The sequence below is a fragment of the Delphinus delphis genome, chromosome X, assembly GCF_949987515.2.
Source record: "Delphinus delphis chromosome X, mDelDel1.2, whole genome shotgun sequence".
In the NCBI taxonomy this organism is placed as follows: Eukaryota; Metazoa; Chordata; class Mammalia; order Artiodactyla; family Delphinidae; genus Delphinus; species Delphinus delphis.
The window spans coordinates 43,707,550-43,725,765 of record NC_082704.1 but is presented as its reverse complement, the minus strand read 5'-3'; the positions used below and the strand labels follow the sequence as shown (position 1 = coordinate 43,725,765).

Below are 18,216 nucleotides of genomic sequence, written 5' to 3'. Positions count from 1 at the left end.
TTATGATTGCATTTGCGTCCACCCAGATAATTCAGGATCATCTCCCCATCTCAAAATCCCTAATTTAATCACATCTGCAAAGTCTGTTTTGCCCTGTAACATATTCACAGATTTTAAGGACCAGATGTGAATATCTTTGGGAGACCTTGCATTATCTACCTATCACTGAAAATAAACAAAGGCAGACTTTATCCAAAATCTCTCCTTTGGCAGCCTCCAAAGTGGATCTGTCATTTTGTTTTCAACAGTTTGAATATGATATATTTAGGTGCATATTTTCATTTTTATTTATTTTTCTTTCTTTCTTTTGGGCATTTTTTTCTTTTTTGGTGTTCTCTGAGCTTTTTTGATGTGTGGTTTGATGTGTGGTTTGGTGTGTCAGTAATATTGGAAAAGTCTTAGCCATTGTTTCTTCAAAAATTTCTTCTGCTCCATTCTTTCTCCTTTTCCTCTGGGATTCCAATTAATTGCATGCTAGATTATTTGATAGTGTCCCTCAACTCATGGTTGCTTGATATTGTTTTTCTCACTCTTTTTAAATTTGTTTCTATAGACCTATCTTCAATCTCATTGATTTATTCCTCAGTCATTGTCAAGTCCACAGGTTAGTCCATTGAAGACATTCTTCATCTCTGTTACAATATTTTTCATTTCTAGCACTTTCTTTCAATTATTTCTTATAGTTTCCATGTCTCCACTGAAAACCCATCTGGTTACATTGTTTTCACATTTTCTATTAAAGTCTTTAACATATTAATCATAGGTATTTTAAATTCCCTGTCAGTTTCAACTTTTGTGTAATATGTAGGTCTGGTTATGATGCTTTGTTGTCTCATATGAGTGTATTGTTTTCTCTTGCCATTTCTTATGCTTTGTAATTTTTTGAAACAAAACATCTTGTGTAGGACAGTAGAAACAGAAGTAAATAATTTTTATGCTTGGAAATGTGCATGCTTTTCTTTTTGCTGAATCTCTATTGCAAGGGGTTGAATTAATCTAATTAAGTGTTGAGCTGGGTTTGAGGTTTGTTGTTGCTATGGTTACTCTCAGTGTACCACAGTCTTTAACTTTTTCTAGTGATACCTTCATTTAGGGTGGGGGTTGGCTTGCCAGAGGGATTTTATATGCTGAATCCTTATATATGTTCCACTTTAGCTTTGGAATATCTCTTCCCCAAATTACATGCAACTCCACCCTTCTTTGCCTCACAGTGGTGGTTGAGGGATATTCTCTGATGTCCTGATTAAACTTCAGTCTTATGCTGACAACATGTGCCTGGGTCATGGGGGCATGACTTTTTCAGTGTTACTGCCCTGTTAAGGCTATAATTCTAAACCCAGCATGAATTTTGCACACCACCCCAGAGGTCAAGGATTGTTATTTCTATTTCCTTTCTTCTAGCTGAAATGGGTTTTCTCCAGGGCCCAAGGGCAACAGTGTATGTTGCCCTTCCCCACTCCTACTCCAGGAACATTAAAGCTTTGCTTCTTAGAGTTAATTGGGAGAAAAGTCCCCATGGAGTTTTGTGCCTCTCTTTAGTGAGTGCTGTGGCCCTTCCCCATTTCTGTATCACAAAGCGGACTTTCCCAAGACTCCTAGTATTTTCAACACATCTGTGCACTCCACCTGTTCTTGAAGCTGCAGGGGCTTTCACTCAACAGGCCTCCACTGATTCACCAGTCACCTTAGCTGAACTCTTAGTGGTTTTGGACTGCATTTTGCCCCAGTAAGTCAGTGCTCTGTCTCTTCCTGTAGGTGCCTTTCTCTCTTTTGACTTTGGTCAATTTGCTGCTCTGCAAATTTAGCATTCTGGCAGGTTCAAGAAAAGTGAGCATGCTGTTTTTCTGTCTTTGCTTCCTTGCAAGTTTGGGAGTGATGCTCTTTATAGCTCTCTATACTCCTCCTCCACTCCCAGAAGAAATGTAAAGTTGAAATTTGTCATTTTAAAGAAAGAGATCTACGGTGAAAGATATTGAGAATTTTATGGTCGTTTACAGTGACAGAGTCTATGGAGTAGTTTATTGTCCTAAATCAGATTCATATACAAATGCCTCAGAATCACTTTGAGTGTTCATAAATATAGTGATCACTGCCCCACCCCAAACTTAATGAATCAGAAGCTCTGTGAAAGGGTCCAAAAATATGTATTTTGAACAATTTCTCTTATGATTCTTGTGTACCCAGAAGATTGAGTGTCTCTGGTACAGAGTATAGCTATCCAAATATTTATCAGCCTGTCTTTTTTCAAATGTTTAGAACTGTTAGTCCTGCCTGATTTTAGTGAGTATAAATGTATTTCTGTCCATTAAATTTATTCTTGATGGGGACACTATTGGCTTACCATAGTGTCACCAGTGACTAACAGTGTCTGACATATAGTAAGTACTCAACAGATAAATATTGAAAAAAATATTGAATACTTGATTAGTTTGTTGTTAAGGTATATCCAGAGTAGTGTAAAACATAAATACTACTTCTTTTAGGGTTGTATATGATGTACTTTTTAAGAATAGAAAGATAGAAATGGAACTTTGTTCTCAAAATATCTCTGTAAGAGCTAAGCATCATGACAATTTTACTAAATCATTTGAGAAGTCAGTGTTTCCTGGTTGGGGACTTAGACATTTTACTATAAAAGCAAAAGGAGTTCCTTTGGTTTAATTATTTTAAGTATTTATTGAAAGTAAATTGCCAAACTGAAACTGGGTAGATTACTTTTACTTTGGAATTTCAGAAGATGCAAGTAGATAATTTTTCACCACCAATTAAACTTGACGTCATTACAATAAACAAGAATTTCCTGCATGCTCACCTTAACTGATAATTAGAACAGACCTATCTCACACAATAATCGCGTGATCATATCAATACACAGAATGTTCTCATATACTTGTGCCTAACTGCGTCACTCACTGAGAGGAATACTGGATGGGGAAGGATGGAATAGAAGTATAAACAGTGAAGACAGCAGTCCTGAACACTTTTTGAGGTATGAATTTCTATGACAAATTGACCTTTTATGTACTCTCTCCTGCTTTACACATATGAGTACAGTTTGCATACAATTTCAGATTTAAAAGCTCTAAAAATGTGTTAATGAGTACTTTTATATGTATGTGGAGAGGGATCCCTTAGTTTGCTCTCATCTGAATGTTACTAATAATTCTCTCAAAAAAGATTCACTCAGCAAATCACCGAAAAAAAAGGGGGCGGTACAGTTTGACAAGTGAAGATGTTTTGTGCCATCGTTTCCCCCTATGACCTAGGCAGAAAGGAATGAATTCTTACATTTATATTTTGGTAAAATTAAGTTAAACATCACAGCACATTTTTGTGTTCTTGATTTGGTTTCACGAAAGGGAGATTATTGATTCATTTCATTCCTTGTAGAATTGTATAGGTCACTCAGGATGAGGCACACCTATGGAAATTAATGTTGCCCCTCTATCCAGTTGTTGCTTAAATTGCATCACTTGGAATTAGAACATTTTGTCAACCTTTCTTAGGAAAAATTTGTATCTCTGTGCATGAATGACTAGAAAATGCACAGTGATGTTGTAAAGAATATTTGCTGTGTGTAGAAAACAAGAATGACCCTAACTTGAAGAGAACTGGCTTTTGTTTCAGGCACAATCCTTTGGTTTAAATTTAAAAAAATATATTTTTTGAGTCAATTATGGGCCAGACATTTGCACCAGCGTTATTTCTTATTTAGTATTAATAACTATATGAGGTAGGTAATATTTATCCCCATTTTTAAAGACGAAGAAACAGAAACCCAGAAAGTTGAGGCAACCTGCCCAAGATCACGCAGCTAAGAGATGTTTAATTCTAGAACTGTATGTTTTTTTCGTTCTGCCATGCTTCATCCTGATAGATAAAAGCACAAACTGTGTTGTTTTCTTCTCTGTATGTAATAGCAGTCATAGAAAAACAGTTTCATAGATGCAAATTCAGTGTGCCAAAACCCTTTCTGGTAGACCTGAGACTTTCTGACACATCCAGCATTTTGTCTCCATGGGATAACGTAAACTCAGAGAGTAGAATTAACCACTTATCACAATGTCACATCTGGAAGAGGGCCAAAGTTATATCCATCACAATCAGTCAATAGGGCCTTTAACTATATTGGAAGGTCAAGTTAAAGCATAGCTGCTACAGTACCCCCCCTAAAAAGAATCATCAAGGGTGGCCTGGCTACCCAATCTTACAAGAAGATGAAAAAGTAGGTCTATGGAGATTGTACAGTAGTGTCATGTCTCAGGCTGACCAACACAACTAAGACAAAACACATGGAAAAATAGTACTGAAAATATAGATAGAATTATAATAACCTGATAAAATCCCTGGCTCTAACATTCTTCTAATTCTTGTAGCTGAGTTAACATACCTCTCTTATAGTTGAGCCATAGATTCAAACTTATCAGGAAGCCTGTAAAGTATCTTATCATTTACCTTTGTAAGGACACTCACTATCTCTCCTAACAAAATTAATCTCAAACCAAGATTCTCCAGAGTTGGAGAATTTCTCTCCAACATCAGTTCTCCAACTCTGCTCTTATCAACCGTGCTGAGAGAGTGCTGAGTGTCCCTGCTGAAGTAATTCTCCATTACTAGTTTGCTTTTATTCACAGGTATTTCTTCCTATTTCCTGCCTTGTCCCTCTGTACTTTAACTCTGCTTGGACTTTGGATAGATAAAATTAATTTGTGCCTTTCTTTCCTTTAACCTCCTTGGGCTGATAATTCTATTATGGCTCTAATTTTTTATTTTCAGTCTTTGTACACTAACTCAAAAAGACTCCTGGCTATATTCTAATTCCCTGCACTTCGTTCAACCCTGTACATCCAACTGGATTCCAAGGTCCAATGGGATTTCAGCCCTCCTTATGATAGAAAGGAAAATAATTTAGCTCATGACATTTTACTTAGCGCATCTCTCTGTATGACATTTAAAATGATTGTTTTTAACTTTTACAAAATCTAATTCACCCTTTTCTGGGGGAAGGTGATATGTTAAAATTTCTCTCACCCAATGATAAATGAAAATATATATTCACAGTGATATTTTACTTTTTGTTAAATTTTTATCTACCATTTTCAGATCTTTCACTTTAAAGTTGACTGTTGATTAGTGACAACTCTTCAAAATTACCTGGCTTAACAAACACATGACAAAAGCAGAAAATTATTTCATGTACATAAATTTCTTATGAGTTTTCTTCACTGATTTCTTGTCTCTCACTACCCAATTAGTAATATATCTTTGCTTCTGGTACAAAAAGTGTTCAATCCCTCAAACCTACATTTATCATTTGATACCATTGTTTTCTTTGGTATTGACAGAAACAAAAACAGCTTCAAGGTATGCTTTCAGCTTCTATCATTATTGCTAATTAGTTTTTTCCCCTTAGACTGCTATTACTTCCAGCAATTTCTGCTGATTAAAAAGAGCTTAGAAAATTCACAGCATAATAATACCAAATTTGAGTATGGAGCATATCTGGTTTCCCATGTTTAGATATTCTGTAACCTTCATATACTAGTAATACAGATTATAAACAAGTATTTTGAATTTAAATGATGAAATTGATTATGATCTAAGCAATGCAACTGCATTTTGAAAAATAATACAAAATCATATATATTAGAATATCATAAATAATTGAAACAATGGAAATAAGGAGCAGAATAACAAAGATGATTTCCTTTCTGTAAAGTCCTCATTAGACTCTGTTAAGGTCTGTTCATTTCTACTTATACTGTTCTATGGGAACGACACTTATGCTTAACTTAGTATATATCTATTTTCCTTAAATAGGTCAAAGGTATATATAATAATGATAGCTTAAGGGAATTGAGGTTATTCTGGTTTTTAAAAAAATGGCTTGGTGGTGACCTAATTACATTTTTCAGAATTATGAAATTATGAAAGGATATGAAAATGTTGACAAAGAGCAGTTATATTGGTTAGTATTCAAAATCTAGGAGAAACTCTCCAAATAATCAGCTATTGGGTACTGACATCTGGTGAAAAATGGACTTTCCAACTTGCAGTTCACCTGAACCTCTTCTAGACATTGGAAATCAAATCTGTGAAAAAAGCAAAAAGAGAAACAGAATTTGAATAGCAAATATTAAAATAGTTTTCCTGGTCTTTTGCTTTTTTGCACATATCACTGTGGCCTACATTATCATACTGATGATAATTCATTGGCACTTATTCTTAAGGTTCGCAAAACTCACAGAATATTCTGCAGAAACTCTATTCCCTATTCAGAGGCACTTCAGTCATTTCAGTGCAGTGTTTTTGAGAGTATGTACAAGGCTGTCAGACTATTTGTATCTCAGGACTTACTCTACCAATTACTAGCTGTGTACTTGGAAAAGTTTACTTTCCTGAAAATGAGGTTAATGAGAATATCTACCTCACAGGGTGGTTGTGATGATTCAATGTGATAAATCATGAAGAGAACCTAACAGATGGTCTGGTATAGACTAGGGTTTTGTCGTTGTTGCTGCTGTTTTTAAATTTGTTATTATAATTGGGAAGAGAATGAAGGGTTACAGAAGTAATCCTCTAACTTTCAAAGTGACTGAAAAAGTCCAAAGAGAGGAGCCAGAAACTGACTAGAATATTGTATGCCTATAAGGTATACCTTGGTGTGTGTTAATTAGGGTGCAGGGTATATTTCTAAAACCTTTGTTAAAAAGAAATTTTATAAGTGAATAAAATACATTTCAAGCCTACTGAGTATAGCCAATGAATATCGTGAATATATATTCTTTTTCTCAAATTAAAAATACACACATACCTCACTCAAACCAGAATTATTGATTTGGCAGTAAAGGTTATTGAAGCGATAGTTATCAGTAACATTTCATTTAGCTTCAGATTCTACTTCCTCCCTCTTCTATTCAGAGACTGAATGGAAAAAAAGAGTTGCTAAACCAGAATCCTGAGCGTAATGATTATGGGCATATCCAGAAGGCTTTGCAAGAGAGCTAAAGAGGAGAAAACCTTTTTTGCACCCTTACTCAGCTAAAAAATGAAAAGTAGATGAGCTACTGAAATAAGTGATTATTTGTCCAAAAAGGGAAAAGTTAAAATAATAAGTAAGTAAATAAATAAATGAGTGTTCACGGCCCACACACAGAGATGAGAGATAGGAAAGAAAAGGATACTAATCAGAAGCCGCTTGGAAGGACTTTTTCTGCCCAATCATAAAAGGAAGGAAGGAAAAAAGAAAGAACAGCCATGGAATTAACAAAGTAAATGGGAATATTAAGCTTGTATCACATTTTTCAAAAAGTAACTATGGATATCCCTGTGGGGATCATGTAATGTTCTGATTTTCAGGGTTGCATTGGTAAAGAGAACACATTTAGCCAGCATTGTGAAGTGAAATGCTAGAACAATGGTCATGAACATTAGAAATGCAAAAGACCTATTGCTATCTACATCAATCCTCAAGAATCTGTGAAGGATTGCCCCCTTCTGTATATTCCCTAGTGCTTTGTCCAGCCCGATTTTAAATAGCTCCAGCAATAAATTTCTGCCATTTCTTCTGGGAGACTATTCCACTACCTAATTAAATCTCAGAGTTGACAACTTTTCCTGATGATTAGACTAAATTTTGCCGTGTTCAATTTCAACCTGTTATTTCCATTTCTATAGCACATGCTTGTATGAGCCCAAGTAACTCCCCTGTTTCCTCAGTGCTTACAATTCTCAATGTCTCCCCTAAATTTCAGTAGCCTGTTGCAGTGAATTTCTTTGTCAAAAATGATCTTTTCAAGATCAGTGACTGTACATGTTTTATTATAGACAAAAATATCAAATTCGTCCTAAAAGCAATGAGATGAGTTAGCGAGTATAGAAGCATGATGTTAACAGGACCTAAAGCCATTAAAGAAATTGAAGCTCAGGATGGAAGCAAATCATGGACCTATTTCTCTCCTTCAGGCCCAGGAGGTCACTAATAAAGCACTCCACCCTTCAAAGAAACAATCCTCCTTTTGTCCATCTCTGGTATTATTACTTAGTATCCATACATGAACTGTACAACTAGGAGAAGAGGAGAGGTAACTTGTTCTTAAAGAAGGGGTTTGGGGTTGCCCAGCCCCTTTACCTCCCACATGAGCTCCTTCCAGCTCCCGAGATTTGACAAGGACTAGCAAACACAGCCTGAAGGTTTTATTTATTTATTTATTTTTAAATACATTCTTAGGAATCAACTGTGTCTTGAAGTTACCAATGCTAGAATAGAGGCATGAGAATCTAGAATTTTAAACATTGTTTATAAATGTATAAAAGATGTATTGATGTTGTTTACTTTGGACTTGTTATTTTCAAAATAAACTAGCTGTTATATGATTCATCCATGAGTAAGATTTTAGAGATGAGTGAGGGATTACACAGTTCTTAAGTGGAATATTTTGGGTAATTTTTAATCAAATAGGATAATTTCAGAGAAAATATATGCAAACTCCAGACTTTTTGACAGAATGTGGGCAGATAGATTTCTTACCATTATGGAAAATTATCTGGTAGGCAAGATTCATATTAAAGTTAGAATATATAAAACTTCAAAGTGGAAATATTTGTTAAACTCTCAAAATATGAGAGAATAGTCATGAAAATGATTCTAAAAATTAAGTTGGCTTTGAAAAAAAGACATTAGTATTTGACTGATCTTTCCAAAAATTGTGTCATAATTATGTTATTCTCTTGTTAGAGAGTGTAAGTTGTTTGAAGAGGAATATTATATAACTATTATTGCTAACATTTTGGAAAACTCATTACATTATGATAAGATTTACCTCATGAAATATCTATTTTTATTTATTGTTTTTGCAGATATATGATGTACAAAAGAGTTAATATACATGTCTTGCATAAGAAAGTGATAGTTCTTATCCTCTAGAACTTTACATTGATGACATAGGAAAGTTAGAAACTAAAATGGCTAATAAGAAAAATAAAAATTAGAACTCTAAGTCCTCTTAAGGTCCCTAACTAAATATTGCACAATTTTCACCAGATGTTTTAAAGATTAAATTATATAAAAAATATGAAACTGGAAAAAAATCTACTAGAGAAATGGGAGAATAATAGACAAAGTAGATTGATGAAAGTGGTAAAAGAGAATACTGAATCTGCAAAGAGTAATAAAAATACAAATATTTTAGCTGACACATAAGAGTTTAGAAGATAATGGCAACAATATTATCTATGTTATTACAGCCCTACAAGACAGTGAAGGAAAGTGGACCAGGAACTACTTTTGCTGATAAGAGAAGCCTGAAACATGTTAGAAGTTAAATTGTGGAGGTTTTAATCACTCAGATATTGGCCATAATATCTGTTATATACAAGCTCATTTTACAAATAGAACAGATATTCCCTCTCTTAAAATATGTGAGATGAAAACTATTGCTATTTTTGGCTGGGAGATAATGAAGCAGTTATGATTAAAATGTTGAAATTTGTATCATCTAAATATGGAGAGCTGTATGAACATAAAAGAAGCAAAGCAGTATCCTGTGATTTTAGAGGTAACTTTGAGGGGTTATTGGGCTGTCTTTTGAACTTTTGAATGTACTACATAAGGATTTCTGTAACTTTATGCAAATAAATTTAAAATATTTAAAAAACTTAAAGATTTCAATAAAATACAATTTAATTAAACCTAAGGATGGAAAAGGGCAAAACAGGCCTACATATTTAAGTAGAAATGCAAAGAGTTGTGTAAGCAATACACAGGTGGTTTTTAAAAATGTATCTGTTAGAAAGGGAAATTGGAAGATCTATAAAAAGCAGAATTAAGGTAGAGGTAAACATATATATATTACATTAAACTGCTGGAACAGCAGTTCATTAAACAATAAAACATTATCAAATATATATTCAAGGTGAATATCTGTGTAAGACATAAAAATAAGAAAAACTACAGGATTAAGGAGGTGTCAACAATTTATAGAGAACACAATTCACTTTTTTTGGCAATCTCTAACCCTATTGAAAAAATCTGGGGAGAACAATTTTTTTTTTCCTATTTAAGATGCATGTTTTTATTGAAGTTAAAAAAAATTTGTAACCAGGCAGAAAGAATAAAATAGACAAGAATGTTATAATCTGACTATATAATATTCTCTCATCCTTGGTGAATCACTAAAATATAACAAAGGATTGTTCTCTATGCTAATTTTTTAAGGTTGTCCAGTTAAACCATTATTTGGTATCCTTTCAACAGGTTAACCTCTTAACTATTTAGAGTTTCTTCTCAGAAACATTCATATATTATACAGAAAACATTCATAGTTTATTTGGGAAACATTCATATTTTATACAAATTTGAGACGAGACCAAAAAAACAAAAAAACAAAAAAAATCCACACAGTTGTAGCTGCAACACTATCCTGGCTGCATTGTGGTGATTATGTTCAGTCAGCTGTCCGCTATTTACACCTGGATTTTAATAGTGTTATTTACAGAGGGGCCAAAAGCACTCATCTAAAGTAAAGGCGCTCGGGTTTAATGTGCACTTTCATAGCCCTATGAAAACACAACCATTATATACACTGTAAACACCACAGGGCATGAAATCCATCTCCAACCACAAACATCAGTCTCACAGATCAAGCATACAAGGTCTAAGGTAAGGTGCCTAACTTTTCTTTGTAAGCATACTTTTCACCCAAGAGTACTGCTATTCTCTTCATAGGACACTATTCACTTATTTCAGATACGGTGCCAGTGCTCAAAACATGCCCAGAACCCCTTTTTGGGGATTGCCTGCATAGTCTGCGATGAACTCTGCTGAACATTCTTGACGGTGGCAAGTCTTCTTTGAACAATCCTTTGAAGAAGGATTCGATTTGGGAAAACAGGCATAGTTATTCACAGCCAAGTGGATCAAACTGTGGGATACAGCCCTGGATCAAGCATGAGGCACCACTATAAAACGATGAGACCGATTTTCTTGTACAGCTCGTAAATTCAGAGATTTAAGATGCCTGAGCAATGGCAGTCCTGATGGAGTAGCAGAGGTTCTCCTGGAACGAAGACTGAGAGGCAACACTCACTGGAACGGCGTATCTAGGTGGTGGTTTGCAGTTTTAAAGATCAATCCGTTGCCTCGCACATAAACTTTAGTACTCCTCTTCAGTTTCAGTCCCTTTTGCTTTCTTATGGATTGCCCGATTAAAGCTATGGCAAGCAGGGACCCAGTGATTGTCATGAAGCCCCAGCTTACAGCCAGGGAAGCCCTTCTGAGACCGGTGGCAGCACATCCAGTACCCCGGCCCATAGGGCAATGCCTGGCAATAGGGCTTGGGGTGTCACCGGCACAGGGACACATCCCCTTTCACATATTTTTTCTTGCACTGCTTGCACGGATCCTCTCTATAGCGTGGATCCCGAACCCAGCGAGAATCTGCTGGCCTGATATTGTAATATTCAATGATAAACTTGAAATAGCAGCAGGTACATTTAAGAGCCACTAAACTCTTAGTGGGAAGTAACCTGAAGATTTTCACCATAATGTGGTGGGGCAGAAAAGCCATGTACTGCTGAGGCTCCAGAAGCTGCTGGATTTTAAACCTGGTCTCCAGAAAGTCATGCGACACCTGCTTCTTCCAACTGGATGCCTCAAGCACTGGCAATGTACTTTCCACAGAAGCCAGCGGGACAAATGAATCAGCCAAGACACTTTTTTCCTCAGATGCACTGTCACCCTCAGCAGCATCTTCAAGCTGACTGGCCTCGGAAGACTCTTCTGTTGTGCCTTCATTCAGCTGGAAACAGCCCGACTGGTGCTGACCAGATGGCAAAAAAAACAACATCCCTGGAAGTGGGTCTTCGCAGGACTTTGAGCTGGAAGGCTGGTCTTTCTCTACCTTGGACACAGTGATACTAATGCACAAAGATTCTTTTCTTCTCTGATCAGGATTTTGGCTAGCAAGAGGCACAAGCTCTTCACTCATACCATCAATAGCATCTGGGGGCAATTCAATGGCTTGGGGACAGGTGCGAGGAGGAAAAGGTGACCCAACAAGTTCCTCTGTCATTTCCACATCATGTGTATTGCTGTTTTTCATGGCAGTCTGCTGATCTGGCTCTAATTCTGCACTGTCCGTGTGCAAACTCATGCCTGCTGGCAATGAGGGACAGCCCCGAGGAGCGCCGTCCCAGGCCTGGTCCCCCTTGGGAGAACAATGGTCAGCTCTTAAGGGGCCACAGTCCACAGATACAGACCCCACAGTTTTCACCTGAGTGTCAGGTACCTCCAAGGCGCCTTTGTTTGTTTTGCTTTCCTCAGCCTGGGTGCCATTCACAAGCAACACGCGGTCCACATTGCGACGGAAGCTGTTATTCCTCGAGAGGCTCCCAGGCTCACGCTGGCTCTGCCGCTTCAGGCACTCGGACTCCAGCCTGGCTACCATGTCAAGGACACGGACTGGCTCACTCTGTGGTTCACCAACCTCAGGATTTCTCCTTTCCATGGGTTCTTCACATGCTCCTGGGGCAGACAAGGGCTCGGGGGCTGGGGGCATACCTCTGGATGGCCCGGAAAACCGCACCACAGCAGGTGAGTTAGTGCAGTTTTTCGCACAACTGGCTAGCAGAGCACTGGCTCTTTGCTCGAGGAAGGCAACCATTTGTATGACCGACAGAGGCCTCCCGGCATAGACTCCGTCCCCGTTGTCACTCACGTAATGCACAGAACAATGCTCGATGCCACACGCAAAAGGCTCAGGTTGGTAGCATCTGCTGTTGACTTCCTTCATCCTTTCTAACTGTATCTTGGCTTTTTTAAGATCCCCTGATTTTTTCCTTCTTTTAGTAGCTCTCCCATCAATATCCCAGGAGCTTTTTATTTTCATAGATCCTATTCTATTACTACACTGGTGGGCTGCAAAGAATGCAATCTTTTCCTTGGTATTTCCCAGTTTCACGACAGCCCAGATATCAAGTGGCCCTTCCCCTTCCTCACCCTGGTGGATTGTTGCAGACGATGCATTCTTCTTGGTTTTAACATTCACGCTGCTCTCTTCGGGACTGTTCCCACTCATACTGCACAGGACATTTGGAGAAAGGATTCCAAAAGGCTTTCGAGATGATGCTTTACCAAGAGAGGCTGAAGGAAAGACACTTGGTTTCATACAGCTAGCTTTGCATTTTTCATCATTTATAGCTTGTTGGTGGCTCATAGGAATTCTCAGAGTTTCCTTGATGATTTCCAAAGGTTGCACTTTCTTCTGGAGTTTCCAGTATGGCTTTAGGTGCATAACAGAGGCTCAGCTGACGAACCCTGTCTAGATACAGAGATCCCAATCAGTTTCATATTGCTTCATTCTTCCATTTGATTGGTTAAATCAGAATCAAACATCTTAGTATGTACCCCAGCAAAACAAGGCAATAAACCAAGGAAGATGACTCTATGCGAAATGAACATAATGAAGGCAAGTCACAGGATGTTCACTGAGTAGCAGTTCTGCGCTCCTGTCCCGGCTGGGGCCTTGCCCGGGGCTGCACCTGGGGAGAACAATTTAAAAATTATTTTTCATATATTTTAGTGCTTATAATTTTAGACTGAGTATAATATGCATATATGGCATAAGAACAAGAAAGGAGGCCTCTTCAATAGTGAAATATTTATTCTACTTGAATGTTTCTAGAGAAGCAATAGATCTTCAAAATATATGAAGCAAAAGCTGCCAGAACTAAAAGGAGAAATAAATAAATTCACAATTATGGTTGGAGACTTCAACAATCCTCTTTCAGTGATAGAACTAATTGGCAGAAAATCAGCAATGATGTAGAAGTGCTGTATAACACATTCAACCAACAGGATCTAATTGATTTCTATAGAGATTTCTACCAAAAAAAAAAAAAAAGAATATACATTCTTCTTAAATGCACATGAAACATTAATGAAGGAAGATTATATTCTGGTTTATAACTAAACCTTAACAAGTTTAAAAGAATTGAAGTAATATGAAGTATGCTCTATGACAAAAATGAAATTAAGCATGACATCAATAATAAAAAGATAACAGCAAAATCTCAAAATACTTAGAAATTAAACAACAAATTTCAACCATTTAGCAACAAACAACTCTCAAGGGAAATTAGAAAATATCTTAAACTGAGCAAAATTTAAGCACAACATGTCAAGATTTGTGGGACATAGCTAAAGCATTGCTTAGAGATAAATGTATAAAACTAAATGGTCATATTAGAACAAGAAGAAAAGTCTAAACCTAAAAATCTAGCTTCTTACTTAAGAAGCTAGAAAAAGAGGAGAAAACAAACCCAAAGTGGGCAAAAAGAAGAAAGTGATAAATATAAGAACAAAAATCAATAAAATTGAAACCTGGAAAACAGGAGAAAATCAATGAAAACAAAGCCAATTCTTTGACAGATAAATAAAATTGATAAAACATAACAAAACTGAAAAAAAGCAAGACACAAGATACAAGTTTGTAATATTAGGAATTAAAGAATGGATATCAATACATACACCTAAGGTGTTAAAAGAATAATAAGGGAATACTCTGAACAACTCTGAGCATAAATTCAATAATTTATATGAAATGAACAATTTCCTCAAAAACTGTAAACCACCTAAATTCATTCAAAATTAAATATACCACATAAATAGTAATATGACTATTAAACATATTGAATTGATAGTTAAAAACCTTCTCAAAAAATCACAAGTTCTAGACAGTTTCACTGACAAACAATATAAAATTTAAAAAGGAACTAACAATTTTACATAATTTCTTCTAAATAATAGAAGAGGAGGAAACATTTCCCAAATCATTTTATGAGGCTGACATTTCCTTGATACTAAGACCAGACAGACAGACTACAAACAAAAGAAACTACAGACAAATAGCCTTCATGACCATAGATCCATAAACTTTTTTGCTAATATTTTATTTTGAGAACATAACCTGGTTCAATATTCAAGGATCAATCAATGTAATTTATCTTAGTAACAGATGAAAAAAGAAAACAACATAATCATATCTCCTGATGCAGAAAAAGCACTTGACTATATATATATATATATATATATATATATATATATATATATATATATATATATATAAAACATTCAGAAGGGGATTTCCTGACCCTGAACCTGACAAACTATATCTAGAAGAAAATCTACACCACCACACTTAAAGTTGAAAGACTGGATGTTTCCTCCTAATATTGGAAATAAGAGAAGAATGACTGCTTTCTTCTCTTCCATCATAATGGACATCCTAGGCAGTGTGATAAGGCAAGAAAAAGAAATAAAAGACATATAGATTAGAAGGAAAAACATAAAGCTATCCCTATTTGCAGATGACATGATTGCCTAGATAGAAAATCCCAATGAATCTATAAAAATAATCTGGAAATAATAAGTGAGTTTAACAAGGTTGCTGGATATATGGCCAACACACCAAAATCAATTGTATACTTATACACTAGTAATGTATAATTGGAAACTGAAATTTGAAAAAAATCCTTTTACAATGGATTGTAGCTACATGGATAATTCTCTTTCTCTCTCAAGAAAAAGGAAAATATTTAGGCACAAATCTAGCAAACATATTAAAAATCTCTATGCTGAAAACTACAAATGATGATGAAGAAAATCAAAGTCATAAATAAATGAGAAGTATATTATGCTCATAGATTTGAAGACTAAACATGGTAAAGATATCTACTCTCCCCAGATCATCTATAGAGTTAATGCAATTCCAATAAAAATCCCAGAAAGATAATTTGGAGATAGAAATAGCATGATTCTAAAAATGTGTATAAAAAAATAAGGGAGCTAAGATATGTAAAACAATTGGAAAAGAAGAATTAAGTTGCAGGAGTTACACTTCTCAATTTTAAGACTCCAGATTATGTGGTTTTAGGTAAAGGGAAAAAACATAGATCAATAAAACCAAAACAGAGATTTCATAAATACACCCATATGATATTTGACAAACACAGAAAGGCAAACAAAGTTACAAGACTTTAGAAAAAATCGGAAAATACCCCTATATGACCTGGTGTGATTTATTTTCAATCTCACACTTAAACCAGAAAGAAAATATATAAGTATCAAGTAATTATAAGTGCAATGTTTTACAAACATCAATAAATCCATTTTTGAATATAATGGAAATTAGTAACTTCAACACATTCTGGAAAATACTAGAGACAGGTCTGGCACCGTAAAGAGCTTCTTGTTTTTCCTTGTCCAAAAACAAAAATACTTGAGCATCACAACTGAAACTTGAAAAAAAAAAATAAATGCTAAGAACAGACTTTCAACTATCTTGCAAATAAATTCTTCTTTCTCTTCTTTTCTGCCTCATGAATAAAATGAAAGGTTAATATTGTCAAATGTAGACATCTAAAACCAAATAAATTTAAGTGCTTAAATAGTTTTAAAATATGTTCTCTTCTTGCAATACACTTCTTTTTATTTTTTGTCAACATTGACTTCAAAATTTCCTCAAGCCTTTTAGAGCAGATAATTTATAGAGCAGGATTCATGCAAAGTTCCCTTTCCATCTTCCATTGAACTCCTATCTTTGATACTGTGTATTAGGAATAGTTCTATATGTGAGACTGAAACTCTGGCATTTACAAAATGTGACAAATTTATGGCCTTTGGAAGAAAATAGGGCAATTAGACAAATTCATCTGTTCAACTTTATGACCTTATTAGCCAGATTTTCTCTACTTTTTTCCATTTTTACAAACAAGTTTTCATTCACTATCAATGTTATTGCAACCATTTTCAACTATTGAATTGACCTTTCATTTTATAAACATCAGTAAACCAACCATTAAAGTGCAATGAAAATTTGTAACTGCAATTCATCATGAAACTTACAGAAACAGTCTGGAGAGTATAACACATTAGTAATCACAATTACAGTCAGAGTTCTCCATGGCATCATGTCTGTTGACAGCAGGAAGTCACTCCAAAACTTCTGTAGCCCAAAGGTTAAAGATTTCAGATTCCTAGGCTCTCAGGGGAAAAAATAATCCATGGTTATCATAAGAAGGAAGTACAGGTAAGTAAGCAAGCTTTATATTTAGAAAACAATATAAAATTTTATTTCATGATGAATATATAAGGTTTTTAAGAAGCAGTAGATATTTCTGATTTATTAATATGTATCACCTCTCCAAGGACTCAAATAAAGTACTCACTGCAAATAATAGTTATTTAATCTAATTTAAAGCAACTAGATTTTCTCCATATTTTATTGTTTATCTCTTTTAGATCACTTCATTCAATGCCAGAAATAATTATTTTCCCAATTGTTCATCTGTCATATTTGGCTTAGACAAGTATACGTATGAAGAACACCTTCATTAACTTACACTACCATCATATTATTAATCATTTCCTGTATGGGCAATAGTTTTAAGACTATATTTATTTATTATGTCCAGTATCTAGAGAAAGTATCTGATTATAAATAGTAAGAAAACGTGGCTTACAGTGCATTAATATATAAGCATTAAATATATTGCCAGTCTTCAGGAATAGCTCTTGGTACTGTCTTGACTCCCATTTGCCACTACCCTCCCAGTTTCTGGAAATGACATTAGAAGAGCAATTGTCCTTTGGTGTTGTTCCTAAATACCTTATTTATCTTGTTTTCTTTTTCACCCCACTCATATCCACTTGCAAAGACGACCTCAAAGCTACAATTTGTTTATGAGTTTTTAAAAAATAATTTACTATGTATGGTATGTGGCAGCCATTGAACTAGACCTTTCATTCACTCTCATGGGACATGCACCACACATATTTTATGATATCATTATTCTAATACTTATAGACAAATAAGGTGAATTTCAGCACAGAGTTATTCAGTGGCTGAAGTTTCAAACTCTGATATATCAGTTTTCAAAATAACTTTATTTTATTTTAGTATGTGACTTCTGAAACATCAGAAGGGCTCCTACTGGAAATGGGAGAGTATGAAACATATCTTTATATAAAAAACAAACACAATATCTCATTGTTCATTGAGCTATCATGACTGTATTATGTTACTCTCTTCTTAAAACTGGTTTAGATAAATATTGTGAAGGTGTTCTGTCATGCAGGCATAGTTTAATTTGTATTTTACATGGGGATAAGAGAGGAAATTGAGTTTTCATGGAAATGCCCATTAGTTAATGTGAATG

The 18,216-nt window shown here is 35.2% G+C and overlaps 1 protein-coding gene across 1 annotated transcript; it reads right to left on the bottom strand.

The window, feature by feature from the left end:
* Positions 1 to 10,912: 10,912 nt before the first annotated feature.
* On the bottom strand, positions 10,913 to 13,465 carry LOC132417860 (F-box only protein 34-like). The gene is given in 1 exon segment (XM_060001701.1): positions 10,913 to 13,465. A coding segment is annotated over 1 exon segment (2,139 nt). The 5' UTR covers positions 13,293 to 13,465; the 3' UTR covers positions 10,913 to 11,153.
* Between the last annotated feature and the right edge of the window lie 4,751 nt (positions 13,466 to 18,216).